This window comes from Leuresthes tenuis, unplaced genomic scaffold (genome assembly GCF_036924035.1).
Source record: "Leuresthes tenuis unplaced genomic scaffold, fLeuTen1.0.hap1 SCAF_4, whole genome shotgun sequence".
NCBI classification, from domain to species: domain Eukaryota; kingdom Metazoa; phylum Chordata; class Actinopteri; order Atheriniformes; family Atherinopsidae; genus Leuresthes; species Leuresthes tenuis.
In genome coordinates, this window is record NW_027325358.1 from 15,636,806 (window position 1) to 15,653,212 (window position 16,407).

At 41.0% G+C, this 16,407-nt stretch overlaps 2 protein-coding genes across 3 annotated transcripts; both read right to left on the reverse strand.

Moving 5' to 3' along the window:
* Positions 1–438: 438 nt before the first annotated feature.
* Positions 439–6,873, reverse strand: LOC140305796 (monocyte to macrophage differentiation factor 2-like). Of its 2 annotated transcripts, XM_072384786.1 has the most exons (7): positions 6,431–6,873; positions 2,601–2,682; positions 2,230–2,390; positions 2,071–2,145; positions 1,880–1,981; positions 1,428–1,497; positions 439–1,355 (listed from the first exon to the last, which is right to left on the reverse strand). In XM_072384786.1, the coding sequence occupies exons 1-7, from the start codon at positions 6,442–6,444 to the stop codon at positions 1,152–1,154; spliced, it is 708 nt and encodes a 235-aa protein (XP_072240887.1). In that variant the 5' UTR covers positions 6,445–6,873; the 3' UTR covers positions 439–1,151. The 2 variants fall into 2 exon arrangements, with proteins under 2 accessions (XP_072240887.1, XP_072240886.1); XM_072384785.1 differs by having other exon boundaries at positions 2,071–2,390.
* Positions 6,874–9,014: 2,141 nt separating this feature from the next.
* Positions 9,015–14,491, reverse strand: arpc1b (actin related protein 2/3 complex, subunit 1B). Its single transcript, XM_072384810.1, has 10 exons — positions 14,302–14,491; positions 13,665–13,808; positions 12,842–12,946; positions 12,022–12,244; positions 11,809–11,916; positions 11,461–11,694; positions 11,301–11,376; positions 10,167–10,366; positions 9,534–9,624; positions 9,015–9,450 (listed from the first exon to the last, which is right to left on the reverse strand). The coding sequence occupies exons 2-10, from the start codon at positions 13,726–13,728 to the stop codon at positions 9,412–9,414; spliced, it is 1,140 nt and encodes a 379-aa protein (XP_072240911.1). The 5' UTR covers positions 13,729–13,808; positions 14,302–14,491; the 3' UTR covers positions 9,015–9,411.
* Positions 14,492–16,407: the final 1,916 nt, after the last annotated feature.

Below are 16,407 nucleotides of genomic sequence, written 5' to 3' on the forward strand. Positions count from 1 at the left end.
ACAACTGTCTAATGGTGCATTCGGACGTCCCCATCAGCTTGTAAAGTCTGGCGGTATTTCACATAATCTGAGGCATTTTACCACCAGTCGCACGTTAAATGATGTAACTCACTGATATTCTCTAACTAGCGTTCTTCCACTGCACAGGCGGAAAGGGTCGATAAGACGAGATAAGCTCTGCATCGATAAGTTGTTGAAATGCTCCACTGTGTTGTTTCTCCAGGCTTTTCAAGCTTCAGACGGAGTTCAGATTTTGCCCAGGGCTTTGCCTCTCAGACTGTGAAGACAAACACTTTTCAAAGCGGGGAAAAGTAGCTTTGGAAAGTGGATCATGACTTGCAAAGTGGATCATGTACTGCCAGATCTTTAATTTTCTTTAACTTGCTTCCTGCTACAAACCCCTCTTTAATCAACATTTAGAACAGATCTAAACAAATCTAAATATTCAGTTTATATATAACTTTTATCTAGAGAAAATCCCCAGAACACTTGAGGTCTGTTTCAGCTCTCAAACATGGGATATGTTTATATCTAATTCTCATTGTAATTTTTTTAATCGCCTCGTTTACATAATTCAGTTTAAACAAAATTTGGATATACTGCAGTTTTGATTTAATCTTTTCAAATCTTACACATGCCTCTTTTCTTACTGTTCTTTGAAAAGCCCTATTAAAAAGTGCACAAATTAACTTGTTTGGCCTTTTGTTCTGCATTATAAGTTGAGTAGGAAAGCAATAAATGTTGAATTACATTTTATCGCACAGCAGTTTGCGCAGACTTACATTTTTTTCTGCTCTGCTGAAACTTTACATGCTCACGAGCAAGAGGAGGCCCGTTATTAATCCCACTGTAATTGTAAATTCAAGATATTAATGAAAGTTTGCAGATATTTTTATCATCAAAATGATACAACTAAAACCTGGGAAACCTGTCTAAGTTTTACCAGAGGTTTGCCTGCCATTTGAAGGCAACACTTTTGGCATGAAACATGTCAATGTTTGACTTTACCAGTCGATCAGGATCACCTGAATGCACTGACAGCTTCAGCCTACATAAATATGAGACAGCCCCTGAATTTGGACGCAGCTCGCTCTCAACTCCTTAAAGTCGCTGAGACACAAGTGTTACTTCCTGTGAAGTCATCACTGATGTCATCTGGAGGTCTGGACCTGATTAGGAGCCTGGGCATAGAGGTACTTCCAGATGGCGTAGTAATGTATGGATGCTCCCATTGCAACAAACAGGTGCCAAATGGCATGCGCGAACGGGACGATGCCATCACTTTTGAAGAAGACTATACCGAGACAGTAGCAGGCTCCACCGACCAGCAGTTCATACAACCCCGACTGCTCTGGCTGGAAAGAGGTAGGAGGGTTATCATTGTGTAAATACTTATACAGTACAGCGCAATAACTGAGTGACCTCACCATGGAGACGATGACCAGGGCAGGAAAAACTCCCATCACCGTGTAGCAGAGCAACTCCATGACCTTATACCTGAGAGAGAGAGGAGTATTTGAGCACAGGTGTTACGTTTTGTTACGTTTTGTCACGTTTTGTCACGTTTTGTCCCGTTTTGTCCCGTTTTGTCATGAAAGAAGCACCATTGTTTCAGCTTTTCGTTAGCTTAAACGATGTGAGAAGGGGTTTAAAGGCTTTACATTTTATCAAAATACAGCCCTTGCAATGGATCAGTATCTGCTATGTGCTGTAGCCACCAGAATAAAAAGTTTGTTGCATCCCTGCCTGAAAACTGATGAGCTAGTTCCATACCTTGATGAAAAGCCACCGAGTGGCCATTTCAGTGTAGATTTTTTTTGGTCACGTGAAGAAAATATAAATTAGGTGTGTTGAAAAAGAGGCCAGTGTGGCAACAGACCTCTCATGGAAGAAGAAGACATAGGTGGTTCCAAAAGACGCCATGACCCACACCAGCCAGCGCATGTGACACGCCCAGGGACCCAGCTCCCTCAAGTTCAGCCTGTAGAAGCAACAATGAAGCAATGAAGACACGGCAGCAAACAGATTGACTTGCATATTTACACACACTTTGCAGTCTGGTTTGATTACCAAGGGGCGTAGGAGGCAGCAATGAAGAAGTAAATCACCATCCTGTCACACATGTGGAAACAGTGCTCCACGGACCTGGAGAAAGGGTTTGTTTCATATAATCCTATGGTCCAAATATTGTTAGAATTCATGCCAGAGTGTGTTTGTGTGTGTGTATACCGCAAGTGGCTCTTCTTCCAGGCCACCGTGTGGAACAGGGTGGAGATGATGAAGAGCGAGGTGAGCCCCGCCCCGTACACCCAGGCTGACAGCCGCTCCCATTTGTCCTCGGACTCAAAGTGCAACACAGAGCTGCCCAGCAGGCTGGGGATTATCCACAACTAGATGAAATCACAACATAAATGAAACATGAGATGAGAGATGCAAACAGACAGACCTGCAGCGTTGGTTCATGATGCTGCTGCGGTTGATGGTGTCATCCGTTTGCTATATTTTCACTGGGTGTGTCGCTTCATCTGTATGACATAACCAATAACTTTCAGTGGTGTGTGTGTGTGTGTGTGTGTGTGTGTGTGTGTGTGTATGCTCACCGCATGCGTGGCGCAGTTGGCAGCATGCTCATATTCTGTGGGCTGGTATCTTTTGTTAGATGGAACACGGTTGTTCATAAACCTGAAAATGATCACACATCAGCAGATTCAACTCAATATTTTTTTTTTGCCTAATTAGAAAATGACCTTTGATTTTATCAACAAAGATCAAATCAGGATATTATCATAAGCGTATCAGTGCAATATTTGATATTTCATTCTTCCAATTTCACGATTTTTGTCGACATTAATATGTTACAACACCCCCAACAGACAATTTCAAAACAATATTAATTTACTTATCTAGCTGAAAACCCAATGTAACCTATTTCTAGTCCCAAAAAGCAACACCATTAGCAAAAGTGAGCCTCACATGACTTTCTTTGTCTGAACCCTTTTCTGTGGCGTGTGGATACATATATCTGTGGTAAGTTTACATGCAAAACAAACTGTTCAATAACCAAAGCATCTCTGCATCGTGCTGATTTGAATGCAAGCAGCAATTCAGAATATTTTAATGTGTGAAATCATATGTATAAGCGCCACTTTTGTTTTTTAGTTCATAAAGCTTCCTGCCCTCGGTTCTTATTACGAACAAGTGAGACGTGTAAGCATTAAATTACCTTTCAAAACAAAATTAATTTACCTTTATCGAACACAAAAACAAAAATAGTTCTCACTGAATTCATGCTGGTAACATTTTTAACTGAATTTTAAAAAAATGGCGTTTGGTTTAAAATCTTAACCAGGGTTCTGCAGTGTTCACACGAGCGGTTGTTAAGCATTGATGTGGTTTGTACAATCAGGCTGCCTAAAGACGTTAGTTCCGAAAAATTATGTTGAACATGTATATTTATATCCTCCTGTATCTCTGAGCTGCTAATAAAATTTCACCTCCACCCTCTCCTTTCGCTTAGCAACGCTAGATCATGCTTCAACTTGTTGCCATGGCTGCTGTTGCCCGGCAACCGTGGGTAACCCCGAACCGACTGAACCAGAGGTCTGTCCTGATCATTTCCTTCATAAATAGTTCACATGTGCAACTACACCTGCACGTTTACACACACACACAAACACACACACTCAGACACGCAAGTTGACTCAGATCTGCTCCTCCGAATATGAACACTTCACAAAAGATAAACACAGAACAGCTCACGAGGTAGCCCTCCACCAGTGATGTCACTGTTGTCATGGAAACCACAGAGCAGGGATTGTCTTTTTTTTTTTTTTTTTTTTTTACAACAGAAAACTCCTCATTCCTTTCATCTCCTTCTGCAGGTCCTCTGCCATGCCTCCTTTCTGTTTCGTCCATGATTGAATTAACATGCAGAACGCCAAATGGACGAAGAAATCCACACACAAACAGAACCACAGCCCCTCCCTACTTATAGGCTGTATCTTGCAGAGCTAGATTTCATAAGAGACCTAGATTTTTGTACCGTCTTCTCTGTCTGTTCCTCACATACATGACACTCACCCACCCACACACACACACACATATACATACATTGTTCTAAGACCAGTGAGACTCACATGGAATAACACTCAGCTTTAAACACTCATCCGTTTGTTTTTTTTTATACAATTCATGTTGTTGTTCATAATGTGCCAGCCAAAGGGGGACATAACCTCACTTATCCATATTGTTCAAATCTGCAGAGCTGTTTGTATACACATCAGTCAGTCAGTCCTCAACAGGAGGATAAACTATCCAAAGCTGTAAGAAAGACAATTGAATGTTCACACCGTCTACTGCATTTCTTAAAACAATAGTTCAATAAAAGCGGAGCCGTCTTCTCCTTAGATTAGCTTTTAGTGTGTCTTTGTGTAGTTGCAAAGCAGTCTGACAGACAGCTGAAAGTGTTCTCCACCTACACAAGCTTTTGCAAACCTTGCTATTGCTATATGAGCCATGATAGACAGGTCCAGGAGATACACTGAGGTGAGAAATCCACCTCACACTTACAACAGTCATGAAAAAAGGTGTTTCATCTCTCTTTTCTCTGTCTCCTTCACTTCGTCTTTTTTTTTTACTGCCGTTCACGGAGCGACACACTCTCAGAGCTATTAATACGAACTGACCCAACCCAGAAACTCGCCATCCTGTCCCAAATAAAAGGCTTCCGAAGTCCAACAGTGGCCTCACTCTGTCTGACTGACTCTCTCTTTGGTGTGAGTTTGTGTGTATATGTCAGTGCCAGGCCCAGCAGGCCTGGCCGGGTCATTAATGACTTTGTCAAGCTGGCTGATAATTAGCGGGCCGCAGGCCAGGCAGAGACACAGTAAGTGGACAGAGAGGAGCAGAGCTGTGGGAATGCAACAGCAGGACAAATACAAAATTAATAACACTGGATTTTACGGTCATTCATGGAGGATAGGCCCAAAACGTGTAAAAAAAAAAAAAAGAAATGTAAAGACATTTCACTGGTGTGATAGAAAATTAAGCCTCGGCGGGATGAGTTGCTGTTTTTATCTTTTTGATGGGTCACTATCAATGAACGTGATGTTAGTTTTACACCTTTGTTTAGACAGCTTCACAAAAAACGATTATATAAAATGTATACTACGATATATAAAATTACATATAAAGTGAACCGGGGTACATGTTGAGAAATGACAAGTAAGTCAACAGGAATATGTAAAATAAGACATTGAAGTAAAAACTGACCTATTTTTTTCTTTTTTTTTTTATGTGACTTAAACGTAGAGACAAAAAACTTAACTTTTAAAAGGTTTCTATTTTAACCTTTAAGAACGCTTCCTTTAAGCTAAAACGTGAAGTTTTCATGGGAGACTTAAAACTCTCCACTAAAACTTCTCTTTATAAGCTTCTGAAGAAATTCGATACATAAATTAAACAAATGTGATTGGTTTAAACTTCAACTTTTTTTGTAAGTTAGTGACTTTGTCCTTGTTTATCCACGTTTATCGATTTGTTTTAATGATTGCGTGTCTTGGAAAGAATTATGAGACTCTCAAGTCCTATTAGGCTTAAAAAGTTTGAAAAATGAGTACTTTGTTTCAAGTCTGACTGGGTTTGAATTATACGAAACATAAAAGTTGAAATCATAACACCTGAGAAGATAAACTCAGAGAATATCTGCCCTTTTTTCATCTTGAAATGAACCTCGCTGACTGTCAAAACTGTTGCAGGGTAACTTTGTCAATCAACCAATCAGTACTTCTGAATGTAAAGGTATTTATAAAGGAAGGAACCGCGTCAGCAGGACCGCTACCCACAGAAAACAAACCAGGAAATGTTACATAACAGAAGTATCCTGTCACTCATCTCCTCAAATGATCAGCTCAAAACATAGCTGTTGTGAAGATACATGGCTGTACATTTGGGTCATGGACAGAAAACTAGAAATTAAAATGTATTTTATAGACCAAAGAATCAATCCTTTGAGTTTGGCTTTTGTGTCACAAATACTAAATAAAGTGGTTAGTACTGAGGATGAGGAGGGTATGTACAGCATGTACAAAACACATTGAAATACCAAGATGATGAGGAGGAGGAGGAAGAGGAGGAGGAGGAGGAAGAGGAGGATTATACAGGAAGGGAGTGACATACGTTTGTGTGTATTGGTAAAATGTTTGTCAAGAAAATAAATCCCGTATTAGTGGATAAAAGATACACCACTGGTTATGAGACAAAATGTAAATGTTGTGTTGGATCGGTTCATTCAAGCCACGCAGCATCCTCAGCATCATCCCTCCACAACACCATCAGGCAACAATGACATATGGGCTACACCTATAGAGTGGTTTCTATCCGTAACTTATAATGTCAGTGAGGTGAAATGACACGCAACAATTCCTCTTACCTTACAAGATTCATTTACAATGGAAATAAGCAACAGTTGACGGAAGACAGACAGTTGGGCTCAAAGCCTGAATCCCCTCTGAGTGTTGGGCGATTTAACCGCTGCGATGTGATCACTTCAGCTCAGATTTAACGTATCGTAATAAGCGCCACCCTGTCACCGTCGTCGTCTTATCCCCATTTCAAGCAGACCCCGGAGACCGCTGCATCTCGACCCACCGCTGCCTCTCAGAGGGTCCGGTCCGGAAGTGTGGGCGTCGGGGATGAGTCTCTCAGGGAACGGTCAGTACTGCTGGTGCGTGTGTGTGTGTGCATGTCGTGCGTGTCTGTGTTTGCATCGCTCCGTCTCTCTCTCTACAACCACCGGTTCACCTCCTCATCACGACTCGACGAGAAAGGCTGTTCTTCATCACTGAAGGCTGCCACATCATTTTCTCAGGGACTGATTCAGAGAGGAGGGAATTCGTGTTACCTGCACTCCCTCCTTTGGCCTCTAGGTGGTGCTGCAGGCGTACAGCAAATCAGAGATCACTCATAAACTTTTTTGTTGCTGCTGTTGCTGGAAGAAAATTCAAAACATTGATACGTTGTTATAGTGAATATTTTTCTAATTAAGTCGGTGTTAAGATGGTTTCTAATTGAAGACATTTTCATTTCCATTTCCCTGCCTCTCTTGAAAATGTGTTGTACATTGAGCTTTTTATTGTGAAACAGACCCCGAGGTGCCAGAAACACAGTACTGTGCAAAAGCCAAGAGCCAACCCTCACTTCTTTATATACTGCCATGGAAACCTGAATTAGGTGTGGTAAATTATTGAGCCATATGCAAACTAACAAGACTGATGTCAGTATTTGGTATGAGCACCTTTTTTCTTCAACATAGCCTGAATCCTCTTTGATAAGCTTTCCTGTAATTTCTTAAAGTTCAGGAATAGTCTTTTTTTAAGGACATTTTAAACCTCTTCTTTGGATGTTGGCAGCCTTTCGTTCTGTTAGCCCTAACACAATTTGAGCACTTAACAGGTGAATCTCTCAGGTACTGTGTCAGGTCTACAGCTGATCACTTTCAGATCAGCTGTGGATTGTTTTTTAGTTTATATCTCTCTCCATTGTATGCCAAAGACTCTGAAAAGACTAAGGCATTGGGACATGCTTCAGGATGTTTTGCTGAAATTTATTTCTGGGTCACAGGCAGGAAGATGGAGCACAAAAGTAACAAAGAGCCACACAATGAGAAAAGAGAAGATCCTGCATAGTAACGATCAAAGGTTGGGATACTTCAGCTTTCGCTCCCTTTGTCTTCATTGTTTAACCTTTTTCAAAGTTTCAAAGTCTCCCCTCCCATGGATTAAACTGGGCTGTAACAGTCACCGCTCACTGGAAATCCTGTCAACAAAGTTCTTTCAACAACCGATTCCAAACACTTGACTAACCTAGCTCCATCTGAAGCACATACAAAAGCACAATGATTCTTAAACACTCATGCATATGAACTGGCAACTTAAAGTTACATATATCCATCATAAGGGTTCAGTTATTACACAATCTGCAATGTTACTTTTAATGCACACATTTTGCTGATAATATAATACTCCCACGAGTGGAAGGTGAGTATATCTTTGCCATTAAAGGTAAGCATAATCCTCATTTTTTTTTCTGTTTAAATTACATTGGTTATAAGAATGTGCTGTATCTAACAGGTCAAACAGCAGAAACTTAAGTGTTTGCTGTTATCTGAAAGAAGCCCTTGTTGGAAAAATTATATAGTTATACTATGACAGAAGAGTCCCTCCATCTTTTCCTCTTCTATGATTCAAGCAAAAGTGTTTTGACTCTGGTACTAGTCTTTCCCATAATATTAACTGGTGAGAAATGCCTTTTTCCCATAACATTGAATGTTCCTTCCCATAACAAGGGATGGGGAGAGAAGCACCTTTTCCCATAACATTGAATGTTCCTTCCCATAATAATGAATGGTGAGAAAAGCGCCTTTTCTCATAACATTGTGTGATCAGCAAGCATAAACAACATAAATAGCGGGAGCACCATTTGGTCGAGGAGACAACTCTGAGCGATCTTCCCGACAGGTTGTGTGGATTTGTGCGGACTTGTCTCTTTCTTGCAAGAAATAAATGTTTTGTGTTAATCGCATCCAGCGACTCTGAGCCTAATTTTGAGAGAATTTTTCTAACACCCTTCTTCGGTATTTCAAGGCCAAGGTTGTATAGTAGCTTTTCAGGACAAAAGGGAAACACAGAACATGAAGTAACTTGCATAACTTTCATGAAAAGCATGGATGTGTTTGTAAATTCATGTGTATGACTCAAATTTATGCTGGTGTTTCCCCCACCACATATATATATATATATATATATATATATATATATATATATATGCATTCCAAACCCTCCTCCTCATCAGCACATTGAGTTTCCTCGGTGCCATGTGGGATTGTTCAAAAAGTAAGTATTATCTCTTAAAGATAACGACCGACTTCATTCAGGTTTTCAAAAATAATGGACCAGTCATTTTTGGACCTGATGAACACAAAGAAAGTAGTATACAATGAACCGCACTCTGTCAAGCTCTGTAACAACAATCATTTATTCAATGCGTATTATGACCAGCATAAGCTTTTTATAAGTACTTCAGCCTTTTACTGAGATTAATATAAAATAGCTGCTTCAAGCATTTAGCTCAGACTTAGCTCTTTGTGATGGTACTAATCGGACTCATTAAGTACCATTTGCAGACCTGAGGTCAACCCCTCATTCAACAGGACCAGCAAAGAGCTTCATAAGGAAGTCAAACACTGTTTGACTTGAAGTCTGATTGTTAATCTGGTATATATAAAGAATAATAATAATAATAATAAAAAATCATGATTGAGATATAGGAAAAAGGCTTTGTGTAATAAGTCAATAGTTTTCTTCATGTCAATGGAGACGGTTACACTTCAGTCAGGGAAATGTAAACTTCAGCTCACACTATCTTCAAGTCCTTCATAGCAGACGCCAGGGTCTGAAAACACACCAATTACATGTGAAATCACAGGAATATGACCAAAGCAAGACAATCTGACTGTTTAAGTGTTTGTATGTTACCTTGACATCCCAGATGCCCATTCCTCCATCCATGCCGGTGGTGCAGAACTTGGCGCACTGGTTTCTTCCTCCCTCCAGCACCGAAATTTGGCTGAAATATTGTTGAAAGCATGTCAAAGTTTGCGTGTCGCAATGAGATGTGAGAAGAATCCAGCACATGGCGACGATTGTGACGATAAATATCAGAGCGATGAGTTTATAAACCGCTAAATATTCATAGGTTTACTGCATTATTTATTAAAAAATAACTGCTGAGAGAAGGGAAATAAGGAGATTTGGGAATAAGATTCTAAAATAAAAATGTCACTCTTTGCTGTTCATGTACAACTAAAAGAAAAAAATCAGGTTAAATGATATTAAACAGGTTTCAAGACTCAGACGTAGACACTTGCGTGTCATTACACTGCCCTCCAATATTGTTATTTATATAATACATACTGGACTTTTACCATGTAAAATACCTTCTGTGCTAAACGGATGTTCATCACTGTCTTTTCTTCACTGCCAACAGAGACTCAGTTCAGACTTAAAAGGTTTTGTTAAGAAGCCTTATGCATTTGTCCACCTCACTCAGATTAACTAACATGCAGTTTTATCCCCACTCAGACTCCAGGAAATAAGTTTTCTCCTGACCTGATGCTGTTCTTGTGGAGCGTGTTCACATCCTTGTCGGTGCTCTGTGTCTCTGAGGCTCGACGGTCCAGGTTCTGGAAACGTTCCCTGGCACTGATGCCCTTCTGGGCCGCCTGCTTGGGAACGTCAAGCTTGCCCCCAAATGTCAGGCTGCCTTTGGCGCCATCATACACGAACAGCACAGGGTAACAGTCGTGGCCCTGAGGAAAGAGAAAGATGTGAGTTTGGTGGAAGAAAAAGATGCTGGTGAGAATGGATTTTTAAACGGATATAGCCAGAGAGCTACTATGAGTAGAGATTTTAAAATGATCTTAATAGCATATCTTTCAGGCTAAATGTCCGTACAATCGCAGCTTTCTACCACAAACACATTTAACCAATTATATTAGGTATGTACAGTATGTGCTATACTCGTGTTTACACCCGTGAATTTTGAAATTGTGCACAAGAAAAGGTTATGAACTTCCTAAATTTTATTATAAAGTCTTCAAGCTCAGTTAAAGTGGTTCTCTTTTTTGACTGATCACATGAACAATAAGCTATTTTTGCATCTAGTGAACAAACATGGCCAACGTTTCCTAAACTTAAAGAATAATCACAATGTTTCCAAATGAAAAGAATTCCTGAAGAATTCTCTGCATTTATCTCCTTGTTTTTGAAGCCAAAGTGACCAGTTTTGTTTGTCATCATCTGTTTAGAGACTACCATGTTGGTTATTTCAGTCATATTCAGTGTCGCCTCCATGGCAATCTGCTAACAACACAAGCCAGCCGTATTTATTTGCTCAGAACCAGATAATTGAGCCCGACGCATATTTTTTATGAAGCAACATTTTCCACCTGGATGGAAACACAGCTATTTGTACACTTTTGAAAAAAAAAAAGAGATAAAAAGATTCTTCCCTTTGAAAACCTAAAGAAAAAAATGCACCATCGTCAAATTCAGTTTATAGTTTTGTGTGTTGTCATATTATGGTGTCTCAGTTACTTACATCTCCAAAAAAAAAAATGTGGAAAGATAAATCAATCAAGAATAAAATTGAAAAAAAAAAAAAAAAAGATTACATTACATTTAATCAAATCAATTGTAAGGATGTAACTGAGAGTAAGTGTTGGATATGTGTTGAATACTTACAGCTGCGACTAAGCTGTTCTCAGTAATGAAGGTAACACACAGTAGAGGAAGCGTCTCCGAGGTCAGACTGTTCACTCTGTGGAAGTCATGATAAAAGGTCACAGACCAACACTTGAATACATGCTAACATACACAGGTATGCTGCCCCGCTCTCTCTTACGTGCTTGTCTTGCCTCCCTCTGCCACAGACACTGTGGAGTCATGGGAGGTCCAGGCCAGGCGGTTACCGGAGTGTGAAAAACACACGCTGTGCACCCACCCGCCACCTCCTCCTGAAGTCTGAGCTGCTCCGGAGCCGCCAGACTCAAACAGCATCTCCCCAAACGGCATCTTGCTGCCCCAAGGAGTGGGACCGGGTTTCTCCTCCACCTCCTTTATGTATGCCGAGAACACCCTGCGCATTAAAGGAGTTGAACTGTCGTCAAAATCTATTCAAGACCTATGATGTGACCATATTTTGTAAGTTAAGTCTTCATGCCAGTTGTTTACGGCCTTAAGAGGGAAATACCTGCATTTAAAGTCACACGAGCCAGCAGCCAGCAGGACATTGTTGGGATGCCAGTCCAGACTGAGGATGGTGGAGCGGATTGGCTTCTTGATGTGCTTGCACACCCACCTGCACACGACAACACTTTGTGCTATAATCTCCAAACCAGTGGTTCCTAATAATCAAATGCAGCCTTCAGTGTGAATCAGGGACAGGAATTCCCTGCAGCCTCACCAGTCGTTTTCCTGCTCAAAGTAGCAGATGGAGATGAGTCTCGAGCCGCTGCCAACAGCAAACTTGTTCTCTTTTGGAGACCATTTCACACAACGAGCAGCACGGTTGATCCTGAGGATAACCAGGGTGGGCTTCCACGCCCCCTCTTTCAGGGTCCACACATAGGCGTTACGGTCAGCTCCACAGGTGACTATACGGTTACTGTCTGGAGCCCAGTCAATACCTTCAGGGAAAACAAACCCTTTAACATTCTGCACTCACGGTGTACCTAAAAGAGAAGCTCAAGATTTTGGCCAATAAAACTTAGGCAGCACTTCACTTATCAGCTTAGCACTGAGTCTGGAAATGTATAAACCATCAGCCTGAGTCTCCATGGAAGAATTGCAGCGCAAAATAACAAGCTTATCAGTGAGCTTAAGGAGTGCGTCTTTCACTCAGTATCAAGTCTTTACTCTGTGCCAAGCTAACTTGCAGCTGATAAGTGTGCTCATGTCCATCAGCCATTCGAGGAAGTGGATAAATCTTCACATGCAGCTTGAAAGAAATGAGATAATCATTGTACCCGAAATTCAGATGTTTTCCTTTAAACTCTTATCTTTGTTTATCAAGTATGACTTGACACAAACAACGGTAACGGACATTGAAGATTAGGCAAAAAATTGACTTGAGCTCTCACTTTGCTGCCACTTGATGATGCCTTGCATGAGATTGAAGAGATAGCAGAAGAATGTGATACAATTTTGAATTTTCATTTCAACCTCGAGCTTGAAGAGAAAAACCTGTTTGGAATAAAGAAACAGGAAATCACGCCTGATCTCACCTGTCACCTGTCCATTGTGCTCCTTCAGCTCATGGATTTTGGTCCACTTGGTCCCATCTTTCTTGAAGATGTGGACCTCGTGGTTGTTGGGGCACAGGGCGATCTCTGGAGCGCAAAAACACACAAAGACACACTGTTACAATAAAAGAAGACCGATGCTAAGAGTGAAATATTGTTTGTGGACAGGAAACTCATCAGTGAGAGGACAGAATGAGTGACAGGAGAAGTTTATGACCAGTGGAGTGGAACATAGAGCAGCTGACTGGATGCATGCAAACAGAGAAAACTAGAGAAATACAGTGTGTCTGCCTGAAGGCAGCACGCAGACACATGGTATCTTTAAATAGACAGTGAGCAAGAACAGAAACCTTTCTTTCCGTGATCTTTAGCAAACTGCAAGTTTTAGTCCACAGATGAGTCAGAGGAAGTGTTTGTTTAAGAACAGCAGTGTGGGTTCTTTAGTGTGCAGTTTGGTTTGCAAGATGAATCAAACTGACTGTAACTCTCCGAGTCGATCGCAGATGTCTGTTACATCCGCTTTACCCAGAAACCATAGTGCTGGTGAAAACAGCCAAATAAGGCAGTGGTTCCTCAAGCTAACGGTGCACAAGAGCCTCTCTGAAAGGCCCCCCCCCCCGATGCCACCCCAAACTGTTACAGGAAACAGGAAATACCTTCTCCCACCTGGGAGCAAACCTCACAGTCTGTTCGTTGGCGGAGACTGTAGGCTGAGTAAGATGTGCCGTACGGTCTGTGATCTAAACATCTCGAAGATGAGACAACTTCTCTGGAGTGACCAATCAGAGCAAATGGACAGACTTACGGGACCGATCTTTGTTCCAGGCATGGCAGCTAATTGGTTCCAGCAGGAAGCTGTGGTACGCCATGGCCAATCAGATGTCAGAATCAGATCAGGAAGTGGGGAAAGGAACCAGGGTCTGGTGGGCTGGGAGATTTACAGTCAGATCTAGAAAAACGGAAGTTACAATGTTCTCGTTAGAATGAGGAAGCAAGAAGAAAAAGATTCAGAAGTTAATAACTGACAGATATATTTACAGCATTACCTGATCCAAACTGTGAAGTAAAACACAACATGAGCTGATGGGAACTCTGGGAAACCCACTGAACTTATCTGACTCAGGTTGAACTTAATGTAATCCAGACTTTCTGAGGCATGTCAAGAACTATGCAGGTCAAGGGTAACAACACATCCCCAAAACAAACGACACCCAACAGTTTGAGAAGCAGGAAAAAAGGCGAACATCTCCAAAAGAACCAGTTACTTTACAAGCAACACCAAATGTTACATAATACCCACAAGACTTTTCTCTGAGAGAGGGCTGCAACCTTTGTGCTTTCTTCTTTTCCTGAAAATGCATCATCCTTTCAAAGTCTGCATGTGGGTGTGTGAGTTTGATACGTCTAAACATACTCAGTCAACTGGGAAAAAACCTACTTACCCTGAGGGCAGGACAGAGATGAATGGATGGATAACTGCAGAGATGCGAGAAGGGAAAATAAAAAAAAAAAAAAAAAAGAGCAGAGGAAGGTGCCGGATCAAAGGAGAGCGATCAGCTCGCGGACTCTGGCCAGTCAACGCGAACGCCAACGACAGAGTAAGCTCAGGAAGAGAGGAGCCGAGCTGAAGAGAGGGAGGAGAGATTTGAGGGGGGAAGTGGAGGAGGGTACAGAGGAACTCAGACATACAGGAAGTTTGCAGTTGTGGGCGCAAGGGTGGAAAAAAAAAAAAAAAAATCAAGGGTGCAACACTTGTAAACATGTAAGAGAATGGGGTCGATTTGTTTTCAACTGGAATAGAAGGGAAAGAGAAAGTGAACTGGTAAAAGTTGGAGGGGCACAAAAACAACACAATGTTACGCTGAAAGAAGGAAGCTGAGACAGAGAGAGAAAAAAAGACATGCAAGACACAAGAGGAAAGGGGAGGGACAAAAATGTAGAGGGGGGAAGAAAGGGCGGTGTCATGTGAACAAAAAGGTTGATTATTCACTGCTTCTGCTTTTCTTGCATTTTGAAATAGGCCTATATTTACCTAAATCATTCATTGCTCAGCAAACTCATTTTTCTTTGTGAGCTGCCCTCTCATTTGATGAACTCTTCTTAATTGGCCCTCCCTTTGAGGTTGAGGGGAAGTTTTACACTTTACTTTTCATCCAGACGTCATGGATTTAACCTAAGACTAAATTCAAAGTGGACTCTTTAACCATATAGAGACATGTACAACGGTTGCTGTCATAAGCAGGGGCGGAGAATAGGGGTGGCCAGGGGTGGCAGAAGCCTCTCATTTTACATGAATGAATAAAATGTAGGTAAAGGACCTGCAGTTATTACAGGGACAGAGAACCATTGATTTATCTGGTTTTCTCCACACTCATCAATGCAGACATGGCTATGTTGTTTCTGCACAATTCTTTAAAGGCACTGGACAGAATATATAGATAACTAAGTGAAGCAGTACAACATAATCATAACTCTGCTTACATTGTGTATACATTAGCTCTGTTTTCATGACCTTTGAGTAATTCATACCTGCAGGATTTGAGGGTCATCAATCAACAATAAATATTTAGACATGCAAAAAAATGTATCTAGTTTTTCTCTGTAAGTGAAGAATTTATTAATAAAGTGTGTGGACAGCCGCGGATCAAAGCTACTGTACAGACCTTAAAGGACTTTAAGGAACGAAAGCAACTTTAAAGAGCTTAGGAAATAAATCCTACACACCACCGAGTGCTGCATATTTCTTGTTGACTTATGTGCTTTTTTCATGGCTTTTATCAATTATTCAGAGGATTTAATTGCGCCTTATCTGATCCATCGAGGGTAAGATACTGTAAACATAGTGTACTTATATGGCAGTGCCCATAACATTTAAAAAAAAAAACTATATATATATTAAAGCTTTGTGCCACACGTGAAAAACAGTGAGACCTCAGTTTCTGTAACACAGCAGTGAGAGTAACAGTCCAGTCTGGCCACTGCTAGAAAAGGTTTTCTGGGTCTGACACTTGCCATGACAACAGTTCTCAGCTGAATATTTCCAGGAGTCGGAGCTAATTTGGTCAAAATAGTACTTCTGTAAAAGCAACTTAAGACAAAACTCTCCCACTACCTCCCACGAACCCCTGAATAAGATCCTGAAGAGAAATTTCAATGCATCGACAGACCTGAACATCACATATAAACGTTATTGTAAAAAATCTTACCAGTTGTTATAATGCAAGAACCCTCGGGATAGTTTCCTTATGGCAGCGATTCCACTTTAAAAGTTCAACACTTGCTCGCCAAATAAAAGTAACACAGCACTGAGACAACATAAAAGCTTTGAGTAGAGAAAAGCCATCCAGTACCTGCGAGAAATAGATGTTTGGGAAGATTTGCTTTTCGTTTCTCACCAGTAACTGCAACTATTCGTGTTGCAGTTACTGGTTTTAGCAGTTAAGTTAGCATGTTAAGAATGACTTATGCTGGAATGCAGCTTATCCGATACCTCACTTATTTTTCAGTACTTTTTGAGTTTTTAGCACTTGTCTGAACAACCGTTGGTC

Bases quoted from the DNA above. Each gene is read 5' to 3' on its own strand.
- LOC140305796 (XM_072384785.1), bottom strand. The intron at 1,498-1,879 runs GTCTGTTGCCAC...TCTCTCTCTCAG, and splicing joins GTCTTCTTCTTCCATGAGAG to GTATAAGGTCATGGAGTTGC. The intron at 1,356-1,427 runs GTGAGGTCACTC...ACCTCTTTCCAG, and splicing joins CCCTGGTCATCGTCTCCATG to CCAGAGCAGTCGGGGTTGTA.
- arpc1b (XM_072384810.1), bottom strand. From the start codon at position 13,728: ATGGCGTACCACAGCTTCCTGCTGGAACCAATTAGCTGCCATGCCTGG. The intron at 11,377-11,460 runs GTAAGAGAGAGC...TGACTTCCACAG, and splicing joins GAGGGAGGCAAGACAAGCAC to AGTGAACAGTCTGACCTCGG. The intron at 10,367-11,300 runs GTAAGTATTCAA...CTCTTTCCTCAG, and splicing joins AGAACAGCTTAGTCGCAGCT to GGCCACGACTGTTACCCTGT.